At 40.5% G+C, this 19,589-nt stretch overlaps 2 protein-coding genes across 2 annotated transcripts in view; both read left to right on the top strand.

Annotated features, from left to right (window-relative positions):
- The window catches only part of LOC146968489 (uncharacterized), a 90,965-nt gene that overhangs the window by 19,951 nt on the left and 51,425 nt on the right, over positions 1 to 19,589 (top strand). Inside the window, exon 2 of the mRNA XM_085759239.1 lies at positions 19,135 to 19,239. Within this exon, the coding sequence (XP_085615365.1) occupies positions 19,135 to 19,239 (105 nt within the window). The remainder of the gene's footprint in view (positions 1 to 19,134; positions 19,240 to 19,589) is intronic.
- Positions 7,509 to 9,825, top strand: LOC146968492 (uncharacterized). Its single transcript, XM_085806329.1, has one exon. The coding sequence runs from the start codon at positions 7,576 to 7,578 to the stop codon at positions 8,611 to 8,613; it is 1,038 nt and encodes a 345-aa protein (XP_085662455.1). The 5' UTR covers positions 7,509 to 7,575; the 3' UTR covers positions 8,614 to 9,825.

The raw sequence follows: 19,589 nt of genomic DNA, 5'->3' as shown, positions 1-19,589 counted from the left end.
TTACTTCTGCTTTAAGTGATAACAGGTCAAAAATGATCAGATGTAAAAGTAAACGAAACCTAAAGACAACAAAACTGAAATTGAAAAATATGAGATACAAAGTTCATTTCATTGAAATGTATTCAATTGCATTTCTCAAACGTGTTTCTCCCCAACACACAATAGTATAGTAAAGTATCCTTTGAAAATAATTCACAGAATTTACCCATCTAAAGGTTTGTTTCTTTAACAACAATTAAAAAAAGATATAGATTTAAATTGCTCTTTCTGTGTAGGACACCCTGAAGATGGTTTTCATTTATATTTGGCCTTGCCCAATCTCCACCAGATTATGGGAAGATATTTGCACCCTGATTTATTATTATTTTTTTCTTCTATTGAGCCATATTATTCCCTCTGCTTTGAATATTGTTTGGCTTCACTAACAAACCATCTGCAGAAGAAAAACAACTTTATATAATCAATCTTATTCCACATTTAGCCAAATGGCAGTATCCATAAATGTTGTTACACTCTTTCTCATCTTTGAAATTGAAGTCAAACAATATATTAATAGTAGTTATTAAAAAAAAAAAAAAAAACCCCATCAAGATGAAAGCTATCAAGACTTTGAATTTATATACTCTTTATAACGTTTTTGTATAACATAATCTTTCATAATATGAAAGATTGCCTCTATATGTTTGTAGCCCCCTGGTGGCGGTTGTTGTTGTATTGAATTACACTGTCCCTCTATCATCTCTATCCATCCATCTCTTTCTATATATCATCCCCCTCTTTCTTTCTTTCTTTCTTTCTTTCTTTCTTTCTTTCTTTCTTTCTTTCTTTCTTTCTTTCTCTCTCTATCTCTATCCATCTACCTCTTTTTATATATCACCCCCTCTTTCTTTCTTTCTTTCTTTCTTTCTTTCTTTCTTTCTTTCTTTCTTTCCCTCTATCTCTATCCATCTACCTCTTTCTATATATCACCCCCTCTTTCTTTCTTTCTTTCTTTCTTTCTTTCTTTCCCTCTCTATCCATCTACCTCTTTCTATATATCACCCCCCTTTCCCTTTCTTTCTTTCTTTCTTTCTTTCTTTCTTTCTTTCTTTCTTTCTTTCTTTCTTTCTTTCATCTATCAACAACATTCACACCATTTCCATTCTTGGAAATGCTTTTTCTAGTTCTTATTAAAGTTTTGAAAAAAAAAACTTCACCATCTGGTGCATTGTGGGATTTGTAGTTGGCCAAATACTGCTCCGATGCGGTCTTACCGTAAATATGGGTAAAGTGCAAATCAAGCGCGCTGCACTTTTGGTCGTTGGAGAAAAATGGACACACTTGCGCACTTACACTAAACCCACGCGTGTGTAAGTGTGATCGAGTGTGTGCATATTGGGACAGGACATGCCAGAGTCTGTGGTAGACGAATTGTTTGTTGGTTGAAGCTTGTCGCAGTTTCTACTCGAACGGTATTTATCCCCGTACCCAACCCGGAAGAGAGAGTCGCGGTTGGGGAAACAAGGAAACAATAGAGTCATTCGGCAGCGGCAGTCTGTCTGAGCAGCCGAGAGTTGGGAGTAAAATGTCGGCGGAGGCTTCGGGCTTCAGCCGGGAGATGGATCAGAGGAATCTGCTGGATGTTCTCCGGCTGCAGCCTCTGTCCGCTCGCAACAAAACCGGTTAGTGATTCAGTTTAAATCATTTTTTAACCTTATAGGCCCGGTTTGTAAAGAAACAGCTGTAGGCCTACACTAACCCTGCTTTACAATTACAGATCTTTTAATGTGACTTTTGGTATTTAAACATACCAGGAATTACAAAACAAGGACGGTCTTTTTTTTTTTTCATTGATCATTTAGCCTACATTAAAAGGATAGTTCAACAGCAATTGGCCCATTGCCATAATCCCTAGAGGCATAGCAGTAGTAGGTTCGTTACACTAATTGTCGGTGCAAGCTATTTTTAGAACGACGGAGCTGAACTGCAAGCTGCCCAGAGCTATAAACTGCAGAGGCTCATGGGATTTCTTGGTTTCCCTCATCAAATACACAATCCAACAACTCCAAAACGCTGTGGTGGACAAGTTGTGACCTGCACTATGAGATGATAACAGGACGTTACCAGACAGAGTTGTTTTAGAGGCAAATTCTTGCAAAACAGATGATGCACATTCCTGTCAGGGGCAGTTTTTCCGGCAAGCAGTCTCTGCATTTTTGAGAATGTGAGAATCACTGCCATAGACTATAAAATACACATCTCATATAGTAAATATACACATCTCATATAGTAAATATATATACACATCTCATATAGTAAATATACACATCTCATATAGTAAATAAATATACACATCTCATATAGGCCTAGTAAAAATACACATCAAAGAGTAACATGATGTTCCTTTATTGAATAAGGACAAATTAAAGCAAGTAAACCATCACTCTTTTCAAAACCGAAGTTACACAGTGCCCTACAAGATAGAAAGCACAGAATCAAAGCATATTATACAATGCAAGAAAAATAAAAACACATTCACAAAGGTATATAATACACCCTGCATGTCTGCACACTGAAATAATTGCAGGACAAATCCATACAAATGAACAGACAAATGAATGGATGCAGTAGCCTCCCTGCAGGCCTGCATACACACAGTATACAGCACAAACAACTTAATAGGCCAAATCAATTTAAAATAACACAAGACAGTGTTGTTTTCGAGGTAAATTCATGCAAAACCGCTGATGCACGTTGCCTTCAGGGACAGTTTTTCATCAAGCAGTCTCTGTATTTACTTCTAAAACAACTCTGTCTGGTAATGCTCTGTTATCTCATAGCGTGGTGAATGTGCAGGTCACAACTTGTCCACCAGAGCGTTTTGGAGTCGTTGGATTGTGTATTTAGGCAAGGCAAGGCATGGCATCTTTATATAGCGCATTTCATACCAAGGCTTTTAATGAGTTTGATGAGGGAAACCAAGAAATCCCATGAGCATCCGTAGCGTAGCACTGAGCAGCTTGCACCTGGGCTCCGTCGTTCTAAAAATAGCTTGCACCGGCAATTAAAGGTAATGATCCTACTGCTATGACTCTAGGGATTATGGCAATGGGCCAATTTGCCGAAATGTTGAACTATCCCTTTAACGAAGACGTATTGTTCTCTGACCAGCCGACCACTGTAGCCTTCTGGGAAGATGGCAGCATTGCCCAAGTCTATGAGTGATGGCACTCTAGGGGCCCTCTCCTTCCTCAGGCAGGCCACATTGTAGGGAAGCACAGGCCACAATGATGCCACAAACGTTTGGGTCCAAACAATAAACGATAAACAATATACAATAAACGATAAACAATAATTCTTGTGGGTCTGTAAATAGTGTGAGGAGAAAAGGCTGGCAGGCATACCCTCCGTCACCCAGCAATACACCCAGGAATTCACCTGTGAATACAAAATGTCATCATCACAACCTCATAAATAGAGTGTCATTCTTCACACAGCCATGATGTTAAAAGTGGTTATCAATAGAGGTTGTGTGGCTCACCTTGTGATAGGCGCTGCTATAGCCTCGAACTTTCAAACCTTTTACAAGAATCTGTGGTGGTTCCCTTGGAGTAGGGAGGGAGACAGTAGGCATCATCAAGTCTGTTAGAAAAAGGGCTTTCAGCCTACAAACATTCTGAAACATTCTCAAAGTAATCGTTTACTCGAGTAAGAGCAGGTTAGGCTACTAGGTTGGAAAATAACTCCAAATGCCCATCTCTCGTAGAGCGTGTTGGGGGTCACCCATTATGGCCTTCAGCTTACTTCCCATCCTCCACTTGACCACAGCCTCCACCAGCTCCGCTCCCTCCCCCATTACACAGCTACATTTCTTGATGAGCTTGTCTAGTCTGTTCCTGTCCCTGACCCTGATGTTGTTACCCCAGCAGACAATGGCAAAGAATGTAACACCTGCAAAAATGGACTGACAGAACATGCACAGAATTACATTACAGATGTTAAAGGATCTGAATCTTCTCAAAAAGAAGAGCCTGCTTTGTGTGTTTTTGTACACAGCACTTGTGTGTACAGACAGAGCAATCCAACCTGTCATCAAGGTGTACTCCAAGGTACTTGTATGACTGAACCCTCTCAATGTCCACCCCATCCACAGTCGCAGGCTGCAAGGATCTCTTGGACTTGCCAAGTCAATAATCATTTCTTTGGTCTTTAATGTATTAAGCAACAAGTAGTTCTTGTTGAACCAGTCCGGGAACACCCCCACCATGAACACCCCCACCAGGTCCCTGTATTCATCTTCCTCCCCTCGATGGCCATATCCTCGACTACTTCTGAACATGCCAAGATTCACATTTAGATGTAAAATCCGCAGTGAACAGTGTGAAGAGGTAAGGTGTACCCTGTGGTACTCCCACACTGCTCACCACTGTGCCTGACATGAAGTTCCCCAGCCTCCCAGAAGGGGACAGTAGTTTTTAATTTCGATATTTAGGTTTTGCGCATTTCAAGGGGTAATGGAAACGCACCTACTGACTAACTTTCACACCCTTGCGGAGGTAGAAAAGATCGGTTTCACATAAAAATCAGCGCCGATTGATCAGTGCACTCCTAATTTTTACTTTAGAATTTTTGAGAAATTAAGCCTCTTAGTTGCATTTTTTGCTCAGAAAAAGGTCTAATACTCAATTTTTACTGTACAGTAGCAACACTTTGGTCCATAATTTCTGTATAATGGTTGATACAGTTGACCTTTGGTTAGGAAAGGGCCTGGGTATGCTCAACATTTACGCTACTGTAAACACACTTTGATCCATAATATCCAACAATGGCTCATATGGTTGACCTCAGGACCACCCTGACTGCTCACTAACTTTTTTGTTTAGAAAAAGACTGTAAAGATACTTTGATCTATAATTTCTTTATAATCTTCTGACAATGACTTACTGAGCTGTCCTCAGGACTACCCTGACTACTAATTGACTCAGTATCAAGCATTTTTTCATTTTCATCAACAAAAAGGTCCATCTTTTGCTTAGGAAAAGGCCTTATTTTCTCGCTCACTATTTGCCTACTGAAGCGTTGCCATGCCAATGCTAAGGCACTCCACATGGAACCTTTTATATTTTACTATGACGTACAAAAAAATAACCAAGATCTCCAAAGTAAAATTTCATGTTAATATTTATTTCTTACAAAGACTTAACACAAATGTATGCTTTGTTACATCTGTAGATCTTTCTCTAAATGTGGTGATGGCTCAACAGTTGGGTATTTAGGTTGATCTAATCAAGATATTACATTTCTCTGAGTAGAAATGCATTTTACATACATTATAAATGTGAATGACATGTAATCACAACGTTGACTTAGCCATAGTTTTACTATTCTTCATGGAAATCACTATGTGTGACTCAGCTTGATTGATTACCTTGAAGTTAGCTTGCTCTGCTCTTGCTCTCAAGCATTTGTCGTCAGTCTCATAATACGGGCGCATTTAAAATGTTGGTGCGGCTGCCTTGACTACGCAAAGACTAAAGATGACTCACTTGACCGCAGTGCAAATTGGTGGTTATTTTCCCCACATTTGTTTCAGCTCTGTCGTGAATTTTCAAGTTGAACTTTCAGTGGGACCCCAGCGTTTTAGGTTCAGATGGTGACTCGTGTCTTCATCACAGAAAGACTTAAATTTAAGGGACATTTGAGTAGCAAACTTTATGATTGAAATTTTTGCAGATATGTTTCTAATAAAGGATTAGGCGCCTCTAATGTATGAACAGGAAATGTTGGACACACTCAACAAGTTAGTACCAATACTATTGATTGCACTCATAGATTGTAAATTTTTATGTCATGAAGCAGAAATTATTTTATCTCTGTCCTATGTGCAGATGTGAAGCACAGCAGGAGCCTCCACCATGCTGAGGAAGAGGAAGAGGAACCAAAGTCTGAAGTTCTACCACAGGATAGTACGTAAATTGAAATCATTGACCAGATTGTGAGAAAATATTCTGATGCACTCGTTAAGGTTTTATCCCATACTGGTGCCAAACCGTTACTTTTGAAACGTTGTCGCTGCTTAAACGGTGCCTGAACCGGTGCTTGAAGTATGGAAAACATACAAACTTTGTCCAAAAATGGTGCCTTTTCATTTTTAAGGCTCTCCAAGGATCGGCACAGAGCTTAAGGGGCGCCGAAATGAAGCACCAAAATCTGTGTTGCTTTTCGGTCTGGTTACTACCGTTTACGTCCATTATGGTACAGAGTATCAGTACCCATCCCTGGTTATAACAGGACACGTTTGATACACTCAACAAGTTCTACATAGAGTAACAATAATATTGATAGTACTTCAATTTTTTTTTTCCACATTCTGTATGTTTTATATTTTAGTCTGAAAGCTTTGATGCAGGGTTCTCAGAACATTGGTTAGTATCTTACCCCTTTCCCACTGGCCCAAAAACCTGTTTAAACCCGCTAACAATCGGCTTTTGGTGGCAGTGGGAAAGGCGCACCGACCCGCGTCAAACGACTTGGCAAGCGACGCGGGTTAAAATCGCCTTCAATCGGCTTGCAGTGGGAACGCCAGACCCGGATCAGCCCGCTAATTTACGTGATGACGTTGAGCGTTACGAGACTGGGATTTCGCTTTTTGCCTCCATGTTGCTCTCCATTGTTTACTTCCCTGAATTCTGTCGCACTTCTGATATCATCAACGCGATCCCAGCAGTGGAAGCGGAGGCCACGCAGCTTGCCAGCAGGGGGTCAGACCCGGCTCGTTTTGGTCAATGTGAAAGGAGCCAAATGCTGATTGTTAGCTGATTGTTAGCTAATTTTAGTGGGAAAGCGGCTTAAAAGTCTACAATACTTTATTACTACTAGTCATTTTCTATGGAGGTGTAACTGCAGGGTTCTGTTTGATCAGGGTGACTTTATGGATTACTGATTGATGAATGGGTGCACATGGCTGCAGGAGATGCTGTTGGTGTCCACTGAGAAGATAATTGGGATTGATACAGACACAAGTTATATGAGTGACAGTATGAAGACACTGTTGTTCATAATGTGTATTTCATTGTTTCTGCAGGTGATCAGCACCTTTTGATTATTAAAGTAGAGGATCCTCCTGAGTTGACCACTAGTCTGGATCAGGAGAACCCAGTGAGTCTACATATTAAAGAAGAAGAGGAAGAACTATTGACCACTCCAGAGTTCCCCATCACATGTGTTCTTGTGAAGAGTGAGGATGAGGATGAGGAGGAGAAACCTCAGTCCCTACAACCTCATCAAAGACAAACTGAGGCAGAGCCTCCATCCAGCAGCTCAGCTGAACAGATAGAGGCTGATGGAGACGACTGTGGAGGATCTGAACCAGCCAGGAACTCAGATCAACTTGAAGATACAGATGATGAGGCCTCAGAGTCGTCCTCTGAGACTGAAGACAGTGATGATGACGGGAGAGAAACCAGAGCACCTGAGTCAGGTTTGAACAGTGAAGCTGTTCATGTGAGTGATGAAGAATGTGACATTGGTAAGAAGTCTCCACGCTGCTCAGAGTGTGGGAAAACATTTAGCACAAACTGGGTTTTGAAGATACACATGAGAACCCATACAGGAGAGAAACCATTTGACTGTGTTACATGTGGTAAAACATTTGTACGTAAAAGCAATCTTGAAGTCCACATGAGAACCCATACAGGAGAGAAACCATTTGACTGTACTACCTGTGGTAAAAAATTTAGACATAAAAGTCATCTTAGAGACCACATGAGAACCCATACAGGAGAGAAACCATTTGACTGTGCTACCTGTGGTAACAAATTTAAACATAAGGGTCATCTTAAAAACCATATGAAACTCCATACAGGAGAGAAACCATTTGAATGTGCTTTCTGTGGGAAAACATTTATGCGTAAAGGGAATCTTAAAGAACATATGAGACTCCACACAGGAGAGCGACCATTTGACTGCACTTTCTGTGGGAAATCATTTACATACAAAGGGAAACTAGAAGTCCACATGAGAATCCATACAGGGGAGAAACCATTTGACTGTGATACATGTGGTAAAAAATTTCTAAGTAAAGGTCGTCTTAGTGACCACATGAGACTCCATACAGGAGAGAAACCATTTGACTGTGCTACCTGTGGTAAGAAATTTAAACGTAATGGTCATCTTAAAGACCATATGAAACTCCATACAGGAGACAAACCATTTGACTGTGATACCTGTGGTAAACAATTTACTGTTAAAATGAACCTTATTAGACACATGGAAATCCATACAAGAGAGGAGCCATTTAGCTGTCCTACCTGTGGTGAAAAATTTAGACATCAAGGGACTTTTAATGTACACTTGAGAGTCCACACACAAGAGAAACCATTTAGTTGTGCTATTTGTGGTCAAGGATTAACCCAGCAGACACATCTTTTGATCCACACAAGAGTCCATTCAAAAATTGAACCATTTGGTTGCAGTCTTTGTGGGGAAACGTTCATGGAGCTGGAGAATTTTCGGTTGCACATGCAATCCCATAAAAGAGGGAAAGTGTTGAGTTGTGATGATTGTGGGAAAATATTTTTCCGAAATGAAGCTCTTCAGAACCACATGAAAGTCCACACAGGAGAAAGCATTTGATGTGCTACTTGTGGGGAAAAGTGTAAGGCACGAAGGAATTTAGTGTTGCACATGAGATCCCATAAACGTCATGATCTTGTGAAGCACAAGAAAGTCCACACAGAAGTGAATCTCAGAAGACACATGAAATCCCATTAAGGAGAGAAATCATTTGTATATGTAGTCTATGTAGGAAAAGATTTGTTCAATAGCACATCCAGCATTTTGATTCTAGTTTGCAACACTCTCTTCCTCACCCCTCCCGTCTGCAAAGTGACGGTGGCCCCTGAGGACAAAAAACTTGTTTACCACGACTGTGAGTATTTCAGGAGCATGGAGCGATGAGGTGAAGATCTAAACCATTTTACCATATGTCTGCTGTTTCCTTCCGCCTTCTTCTTTCCTTCCGCCTTATTCTTCGCTGGTTTATTTATGAACGTGAAACTCACGAAACGTGCTCTATGGCTGGCTGGATTTTCCCTTTGGGCTGCCATACAAACATGGCGGTGCAAGATGGCGACACTCTCTGAAGCAAGACCCTTGCTATATGTATATATAAAAGAATAATTATAAGGCCACGAAAGCCAAACATATTTTGTTTTATAGCGATAATACACTTACACAAATATATTCATGGGTAGTTTATTCACATTTTGCCAGTAAACCTTGACAATTGTTACACACTGGACACACTGGTTTTTGTAGCCATACATTCTGAGATATTACTGTCAAGAGGAAACATATGAGTGTATGTAAACTCAGGAATGTTATTGAAGGCAGCAGCACTGTAACAGCTCTTCACTACACAGTGAAAATGAGTTTCACTTGTAAAATATTTTGTTCAGGTTTGTATGAATTTAAAATTGTATGACGCCACAAATACATGTTACAAATCTGTTGTACATGGAAACACATGTATGTTATTGAGGCAGCATGAGGCTACCTGTGGCTGCAGAGTTGTTGGTTGAGCTGAACTGTAACAGGTTATTACAATACAATTAGAATGATTTGCATGTGTTACATTTTTATTGTTGTAGGTTGTATAAAGGATATTCATTCAGAAAAGTGTCTTTCTGGTACAATTGTACTTGATGGAAAAATGTTTTGTTACTAAATAAATTCAGTGTTCATTCATTTTTAAGTTTGAATACATGTTTCTCTGAAGTTTCTTGTATGTTTATAATTGGTAGTGGACAAAATATTCCTTTATGAAATGTGTTTGTTGCTTGTTTACTAAATAAAAGCTGCAAATCTACAAAAGAAGCATTGCCTTCCTCTTTCTTTCTTTCTTTCTTTCTTTCTTTCTTTCTTTCTTTCTTTCTTTCTTTCTTTCTTTCTTTCTTTCTTTCTTTCTTTCTTTCTTCTAGGATATTACTCTACCTCAGTGGTTCCCAACCTTTTTTGGTTCGTGACCCCATTTTACCATCACAAATTGCAGTCATGTGATTGTGGCCGTCACTCAAGATGTGCCAGCTCAGATAGATTTATATACATTTTATTTGATCGGGAAAGTCAAAGTATAGAATACATTTGTTTAGGCTTGTGTGTGGTTTTTTAATCATAACTTTAAAAAGAATAATAATTAGTTTAAAAATATTTTTATTAGTGTTGTTTTTATCAATTACTAGACTTTTCAGGCAACCCCATTTGAATTCCAGGCAATAACTCCTACAATTCCTAACAAGAACCCTTGTCTATAATATGAATATGTGCTGTATACCTGTTGATAATTAAAAATAGCTTTTACATTAAATAATTACAGAACTGCTATTGTCACCATATAGACTAACAATACCAGTAAATTTCCATGATTCTCGATACTTATTCGGAAAAAAATAGAAACCATGTGCTTCTAAATTTATATAGCCTACTTTATTATTTTAAAAAACTGTTTCACATCAAATTTTCTTTTATTTAAGCTCCACTGAGCTTCAACAACTTCTCAGACAGACACATAGCCTAAAGTTAAGAATAGAGTTAAAATGGTAAATATGGCTCAACACAAACAGAAAGTAGCCTCATGTAGTCATTAAGTTGTATTTTTTGGTACTACTGAAAAAATGCATGTAGTCTACCTAGTATTTTTTTTGCATGTCGGCATCGACTTGGTGCCGAGGTGTCAGTTCTCGTGGCAACCTCAGTTACAGTTGACTGGCCACACACTAACCCTGCAAACCAGCGTTTAAGCACCACGGACAGCGGCCGAAGCTCCATACCAACACTAAATCTAACAGCCTGGACTGAAACTAACTAGAACTCACTCATCATGACTGTCAGGTATAAGGTAATTGGACAAATTATAATTTCCTCCTCTCATACCAGTAGCCACTCAGTGTTATTTTACCGACCCACCCTGAGCTATTCCATTCACAAAAACAGGGACCTGTGGCAATTCTGGCCAAATGGCATATCGAGAAATGTTGTTACACTCCTTTTTCATCTTTGAAAATGAAGTCAAACAATATATTAAAACTATTTAAAAAAATCCATCAATATGAAAGCTATCAAGACTTTGAATTTATGTATTCTTTATAACATTTTTGTATAACATAATATCCTGAAAGATTGCCTCTGTATGTTTGTAGCCCCCTGGTGGTGGTTGTTGTTGTTGTATTGAATTACATTGCACTATACTGATGTTGTAATTCTTAATAAAGTTTTGAAAAAAAAAACCACTTCCCCAGCTGGTGCATTGTGGGATTTGTAGTTGGCCAACTACCGTAGAAGTCTTTTTTTTTTTTTCACAACGTTTTAGAAATGTCACTGATACAAGTTGCTATTTTTGTATGGGATGCCCTGAAGATGTCTTTCATTTGATTTGGTCTTGCCCTTTTTCCACCAGTTTCTGGGTAGATGTCTGTAATTTGATTTCCTTTTCTTGTGAGCCAGATTTTCCCCTTTGTTTTGAAAATGTACTGTTTGGCTTCACTGTTTTTCCATTTACCAGAGTTAGACAATATTACATCATTAATCTTATCATCCTTTTAGCCACATGGCACATTCATAAATGTCAATACACAAATCTTTTTACTTACATTTAAGAACAAAGTCAAAAACTATTGAAAAATCTAATAATATAAAAGCTATCAAGACCTTGTGCTCTCTACAATGTCTTTTTATAATGCAATCTGTAAAAATGCCTTTGTGTAGGCTATGTGACCCCCTGGCGGTAGTTTTTTTTTTTTTAAACTTTCTTTATTAAACATGTAAACAAGAAGAACAGATACAACGACATACTCATTTCTATCCATACTGTATGTGCAAATCAAATCACAGTGAAAGAAAAATCATACCTCCTGCATTATATAGGAAATCAAAAACAACTTCTATAAAGGTTGAGTACCAGAGCCTATAGAGAGTTTAAGATTAATTAATGAAATAAATACATGAAATGAAATAATAAAAAGCAAAAAATCAATCAATCAATCAATAAAAAATACAAATAAAAGATACAAGGGGTTCAGCACAATTAAAGCATTTCCATAAGTGTATACAGTTTCTATTTTTTTTTTCAGACATCTTTGAAACAGAGAGAGCTCATTTTTAAGAGCCGACCATGAGGGGGAGGACTTAGCAAACCGACATTTATAGTATTTTGTTGCTATAAATAAATTATTCACCAAAAAATATGTTTTTTTATTTTTGAGGATTACACCCATTTGAATATCTTGATAAGAGAAGAAATCTGATTGATTGAAGTGTTTATTTCGAATATGAAAATAAAAAAATAAAAAAAAGGAGAATAAGACAAAACATTTAAACATGAGATATAGAATAAATATTTGAAAAGGAGTGAGAAGAAGTAAAACGTATAAACTCCCACCCCCTCTCCGTATATAGGCTATGACTAACTAAGATCCTTGTCTAAACATATCTTACCGGTAGGGTGGAGCGAGTATAGTTGAGACATGTGTACAGTTGAAACACCTTTAATATCTTGCCAGCGCTGCAAAGCTGAGCCACCATTTTTACTCAGCAAATGCATTAGCATCCTCTTTGGTTGTGGGAAATTTGAAGAGTTTTAGCATCTCCAGTCCAAAGATATCAGCAAAGGTCTATTTACTAGGGTAAGAATTTCACTTTACCATGTCCCTTCCACAACGAATAGCTTATTATCCTTTTGTGACCATCAAACATAACTTACATCATTGCAAACGTTATTTTGTGCCCTAAAAACTCACATATTTCATGCTATCGTAGCATGTTAGGTCACTGCACAATCTAGAGAAATACACAAAGTGGTCAGCGAGGTACAGCTGAGACACAATGTCTCAACTGTACCCTGATAGAGTTCTATTACATCACATCACTGTTAAGTTGTGCAGTGTAGGCTACGATAACATGTTATAAGTCATAATAAGACCAAAAACACAAAGAAAATGGGGAAAAAAAACTAATATTTGTGATACCTGAACAGTGTTATATTAATATATACTATTAATATTATAATTTTATGTGATATAATACTATTTATATTAATAATACAATAATATTCCATTGTTTTTTGGGAATACATTTATTTTGAAATATCTTGTCAAATTGTCATTTTTTTAAAAGTTTATTGCATTTACAATTGATGTTCAGTCATCATCAATGGTTTTCAATGGTGTCTCAACTGTGGTACTGTCTCAACTGTACACGCATGGGGTATGGGACCATGGTAAAAATGCACCTCATGTTTATGACCTGATTGTGGAAAAAATAAACAATTAATAAATTATATTCTTCAATAATAACTTAGTATACAAACAAATTAAACAGCATATGAAAAATCACTTATTTTCAATGTATAGTTTTTTTTTGCAATATCTATTCAAAAATGGAAAATCAAAAAGTGTCTCAAACGTACTCGGTCTATGTCTATTTCTAAAGATTTGGAGGAAAGCAGATTGTGAAGATTTTTCCATATATTTTGAACTGTTCCACACCCATAAAATAAATGCTCTGTAGTTTCAATATTAGCCTAGATATGTGACAATTCTCTACCCCCCCTGGCGGTAGCATAGGGGGGCGGTAGTCTTTGTTGCTGTGTTGAATTGTATTGTTTTGCACAATTCTTAATAAAGTTTTGTAAAAAAAAAAAAAAAAAAAAAATCCACATACCAACCCGGAAGAGAGTCGCGGTTGGGGAAACAAGGAAACAATAGAGTCATTCGGCAGCGGCAGTCTGTCTGAGCAGCCGAGAGTTGGGAGTAAAATGTCGGCGGAGGCTTCGGGCTTCAGCCGGGAGATGGATCAGAGGAATCTGCTGGATGTTCTCCGGCTGCAGCCTCTGTCCGCTCGCAACAAAACCGGTTAGTGATTCAGTTTTAAATCCTTTTTTAACCTTAAAGGCCCGGTTTGTAAAGAAAGAGGACATGTTGTAGGCCTACGCTAACCTAGCTTGGGTTACAATTAGGCCTACAGATATTTTTAATGTGACTTAATTGGCTATGTGTCTGTAAACAAATGAACATAAAGGCCTACCAGGATTTACAAAACAAAGACAGTCTTTTTTTCTTTTCTTTTTTTTTTATCAGGGCGACTTGGCTTATGTTAAATTGACTAGCGAGTTAATAATGTATCCTTTAGCCTAATTAATGATGTTCACAGTGCGGTTTGGTAATGACTTCGGTCAAGTGAGTCGTCTTTCGTCTTCGCGTAGCGCAGGCCACTGCCGCACCAACATTTTAAATGCGCCCGTATTATGAAACTGACAGCAAATGCTCGGAGGCCATTGAGAAAGTTAGCGCTACTAATACCGAGCGATCTGACTTCCGGTTTTCAAAATAAGATGTCGGTAATTCAAAGGCAATCAATTAGGCTGATTTTAACCCAATGGGTCAATATTGTCTAGAAACTATTGAAATAAATATTTTCCCCAATTGATTTTAATTGTTACTGTACAGTAACAACACTGAAAGGAATAGTTCACTCAAAATTGAAATTGAATTGACCCTTCGCCAACTCCTCCGACAAAGGCTATTGTCCAATCCTACGTTAGCAACCGTAACTATAGGCCTGGCAAGCTTTCGGCAGTTGAGTCATTACATTTGCTTTTGTGGACACATTTTGAGAATAGGACGAAAAACATTTGTTTGTAGAGAAGGATGTTGTTGTTGCTGCTGCTGCTACGGCGGCGGCGGCAGCAGCAATATAGAGATGTTCAGATACGAGCTGACTTTTTTTTCGACTTGAGCAAGTGTAAATATGGGGATAACCATATGTTGACCTCCGAAATGACAGCTGTACTTTTACGGCTTTTACCTGGGCTTTTAGGCGAGGGATCCTCCAGGCAGGGACTGCTTTCACTGACTGATACAGTGGTGGGAGAAAAAAACAGCAGCGAAAGCTATATGTGGTTCACAATCGCCCAAAAAACTTGCAGTTTGACAACCAATGAGATGACCTAAGTCTTCGTGGGTTGATAGACGGTAAAATGACCGGCCCTTACTGCTGCTCTGTACATTGTCCAGTCGTGTCGTTGAACAGATGTTTTATCCTCCTGCGCGAGTCACGTCACTGAAAACTCTGAATGATCTTTGTGACTTCTTATCTCAGAACAGTTTAAATCCAGAAATTTGCTGATATTGCCTTTGAAATCGATACCAAATATTGCCAGGAGCATGGCTGGGAGTGAAAGTTTGCCCGGCGTAGCAACAGTAACCAAGGGGGCGGGGCTTACGCGAAGGGTCAATTGAGTGCATGTCCATATAACGGTTGTAAATGGATACCAACTTCTTTGTAACAAAAAGACACACCAAAAACAAGTATTTGCTTAATTAAAATAAATTGGGGAAAATATTTAGTTCAATAGTTTCAAGACAGTGTGACTCAATGGCTTAAAATCAGCTTGATTGATTGCCTTTGATGTTAGCTTGCTGCTCTGTATTGAAGGAGCGCTGACTTTCTCAGTGGACTCTGAGCATTTGTCATAAAGTCTCATAATACGGGCGCATTTGAAATGTTGGTGCGGCTGGCTTGACTACGCAAAGACGAAAGACGACTCACTTGACAGCAGTCTGAGCAGGGACACCCAGACTTCCCTCTCCCCAGACACTTTCTCCAGCTCTTCCGGGAGGATCCCAAGGCGTTCCCAGGCCAGCTGAGTGACATAATCACTCCAGCGAGTCTTCCTCGGGGTCTCCTCCTGGTGGGACATCCCTGGAGGCATGGGTGCAGATCCTGGGGGGACATGTCCCCCCCAATTTCTGAAAAACATGAATTGTCCCCCCCAATAAAAAATACCCCAAATTATTCAAAATTTAACAAATGTATTTTCAGACTTCACATTCTTCACATTTTAGATTCACATCTAAAAAGAAATGATTGAAATGGTGGAACATAATGTTTGACAAATTATATTTCTAACTCCACATTCCACCTCTAGTCTCCTCCACTACGATGCAAATGAATGGGTAGTTTCTTACTCAGACGCTGATGACATCAGCAGGCTTTAAAAAAAACGACCCCCTCAATCTTAAGGCTTCATATTTTGATTTTCACCTATATTAATCATGCATAAAGTTCCATACACTGGGAGAAAAGGGAGATGAGAAGAAGAACTGGGGATCTGGGAGGGTTGGAGGGAGGCGAGAGATAAGAACGTGAGCCGATATTATATGTCTGAGACCCTTAAAATTATAATTTACTAGTGATACGTGCTGTTGGCTGTTTAGGACAAATAAACAAGAAAGGTAAGCACAATAAATAATTCCCTGTGCAGTACTTCATGAATGATATGGCGAGCCTCTACCAAGTTGTTATTTATGATCACATGTTATGAGCTGCATATGGCCCTGCCTGGAGGCGTCCAGAAGGCATCCGATGCAGATGCCCAAGCCACCTCAGCTGGCTCCTCTCGAGCTCTGTCACCCCGAGAAGAGTTCGTAGTAGAGCCACTGCTCCTCCCGGGTGACAGAGCTCCCCACCTTATCTCTAAGGGAGCACCCCGCCACCCTGCGGCGGAAACTTATTTCAGCCGCTTGAATCTGGGATCTTGTTCTTGACCATAGGTGAGGGCAGGAACGTGATTGACCGGTGAGATCCAGTGGCTCCCAAACTGGACCCCCTCCTACCCCTGGCTGCGCCTAGAAATTCTGTCCATAAAAATAATGAACAGAACCGGTGACAAAGGGCAGCCCTGCTGGAGACCAACATGCATCGGGAACAGGTCTGACTTAAAGGACAATTCCAGGCGAATTCAACTCGGGGGTGTATGTTCCTATCATTTTAGGTCTAAAAGAAGGAATCTGAAGATTTTCAGTTTGATTGCTCCTGTTTTGCGGTAGTTGTGTCTGTCCCTGCGTCGCCACAGCAGCAATGATTGGGAGCGGATGCAAGTTCCGCTGCTTAGGCTGTTTACATCCCTCAAAGCCGCAATTTTATTCAAAGTCTCCCAGAGTCTCGCGCGAGACCCAAGTTGCCGTGCTGGTTTGTTCAGGTGCAGTGGGAGCTACCGTTTGTGTCATAAACACAGGAATATCAACTCTTGACTTGCTTGAAGTGTACATTTTTTTCCACAGACAGCGTCAGGTGGCTACCATAGACTGTAAAAAGAATGGACGTAGCATCCGTGACGGCACCCATTGGTTTTGGGGAGTCGTTTTTGTGACTCAAATATGGCGGCCTGAACAGCGCCATGTTGGATTGGCCGGCCGAGAACCCGCCCACTGGCCTCGAGGCAGCTGTCCACGGAGCTGCTCGGACCTGTCACTCAACGTTTCCGCGCCCTGATTGGCCAGAATTTTAACCTAATAACAGTAAAACTATAGAGTTAAAAAAAAATTCACCCCCCTCAGAGTGTGTGCGGGGGTAGAAACTATCGATTGAGACGAAAAAACGTTCTGACACCAGGCTTTTAACATGTTTACTGAGGATGTAAAGTCGGCGATTTTAACATGGGGGTCTATGGGGAATGCTCCCTTCTGACACCAGCCCCCAGAGGAATCCGAGGGGATTACAGTTTTTTGAACGCGGAAGTGAGCTTCACTTCTCAGACCGACAACTGCCCCCTTGGTGGCTACTCAAACATGCGCCGAGAAGTTTTTTTTACTTGAAGCAAGTCAAGAGTTGATATTCCTGTGTTTATGACACAAACGGTAGCTCACACTGCACCTGAACACACCAGCACGGCAACTTGGGTCTTGCGCGAGACTCTGGGAGACTTTGAATTAGATCGAGTTTTACAAACATGTCGGATTGCTTGAAGTAAATAAACTTCTCGGTGCATGTTTGAGTAGCCATCTGATGCTGTCTGTGGAAAAAAATTGCGGCTTTGAGGGATGTTAACAGCCTAAGCAGTGGAACTTGCATCCGCTCCCATTCATTGCTGCCGTGGCGACGCGGGGACAGACACAACTACCGCAAAACAGGAGCAATTAAACTGAAAACTTTCAGATTCCTTCTTTTAGACCTAAAATAATAGGAACATACACCCCCGAGTTGAATTTGCCTGGAATTGTCCTTTAATGCCGGCAATGTGAACCAAGCTCCTGCTCCGGTCGTACAGGGACCGTACAGCCCTTAGTAAAGGGCCTCTGACTCCATACTCCCGGAGCACCTCCCACAGAATTCCATGACGGACACAGTTGAAAACCTTCTCCGGGTCTACAAAACACATGTGGACTGGTTGGGCAAACTCCCATGAACCCTCAAGCACCCTGCGGAGGGTATAGAGCTGGTCGAGCGTTCCACGGCCAGGACGAAAACTGCATTGTTCCCCCTGAATCTGAGGTTTGACTATTGGTTGAATTCTCCTCTCCAATACCCTGGAATAGACTTTTCCGGGGAGGATGAGAAGTGTGATCCCTTGATAGTTGGAGGCTGAAAAGTGTGATCCCCCGATAGTTGGAACACACCCTCTGGTCCCCCTTCTTTAAAAGAGGGACCAAGCGATGCTGCAGAGGCGTGTCAGCCACGACAGCCCCACAACATCCAGAGACTTTAGGTACGCTGCCTTGCCACTGAGGAGCTTCCGAACTACCTCGGGTGATGAATGAATCAACCTCTGAGTCAGCCTCTGCTTCCTCTACGGAAGGCATGACGGTAGGATTGAGGAGATCCTCGAAGTATTCCTTCCACTGCCGGACTATGTCCCCCAGTCGTGGTCAACAGCTCCCCTCCTCCACTGGAAACAGTGTTGGAGGAGTACTGCTTCCTCCTTCTGAGGCGCCGGACAGTTTGCCAGAATTTTTTCGAGGCCGACTGGTAGTCCTCCTCCATGGCCTCCCCGAACTTCTCCCAGACCCGTCAGCTGCCTAGGGAGTCCCCTGACCCAACCAGGCTCGAAAGGACCCCTTCTTCAGCTTGATGGCATCCCTTACTTCCGGTGTCCACCACCGGGTTCGGGGGTTGCCACCAGGCAATGGTGGGGGATGTCTGCAGATATCAGATCAGGGATATTTACAGATATGTTTCTAATAAAGGATTTAGGCGTCATTAATAGGAAATGTTGGACCCACTCAACAAGTTCTATGAGTACCAATACTATTGATTGCACTCGTATATCACACATTTTTATGTCATGAAATCATGATGATTTAATCTCTGTCCTATGTGCAGATGTGAAGCACAGCAGGAGCCTCCACCATGCTGAGGAAGAGAAGGGAGGAGGCCTCAGGATCTGCATTGTGGAGGAACCACAGTCTGAAGTTCTACCACAGAATAGTACGTAAATTGAAATCATTGACCAGATTGTGAGAAAATACAGGTTGAACACACTGTTGTTCATAATGTCTATTTCATTGTTTCTGCAGGTGATCAGCTGTTGATTGTTAAAGTAGAGGATCCTCCTGAGTTGACCACTGGTCTGGATCAGGAAAACCCAGAGAGTCTACATATTAAAGAAGAAGAGGAAGAACTATTGACCACTCCAGAGTTCCCCATCACATGTGTTCAAGTGAAGAGTGAGGATGAGGATGAGGAGGAGGAACCTCAGTCATCACAACCTCATCAAAGACAAACTGAGGCAGAGCCTCCATCCAGCAGCTCAGCTGCACAGATGGAGGCTGATGGAG

This window comes from Trachurus japonicus, chromosome 18 (genome assembly GCF_045865225.1).
Source record: "Trachurus japonicus isolate A0001 chromosome 18, Traja_1.0".
NCBI classification, from domain to species: Eukaryota; Metazoa; Chordata; class Actinopteri; order Carangiformes; family Carangidae; genus Trachurus; species Trachurus japonicus.
Note: the sequence above shows the minus strand (reverse complement) of the source record. Positions and strands in the feature narration are given on the sequence as shown.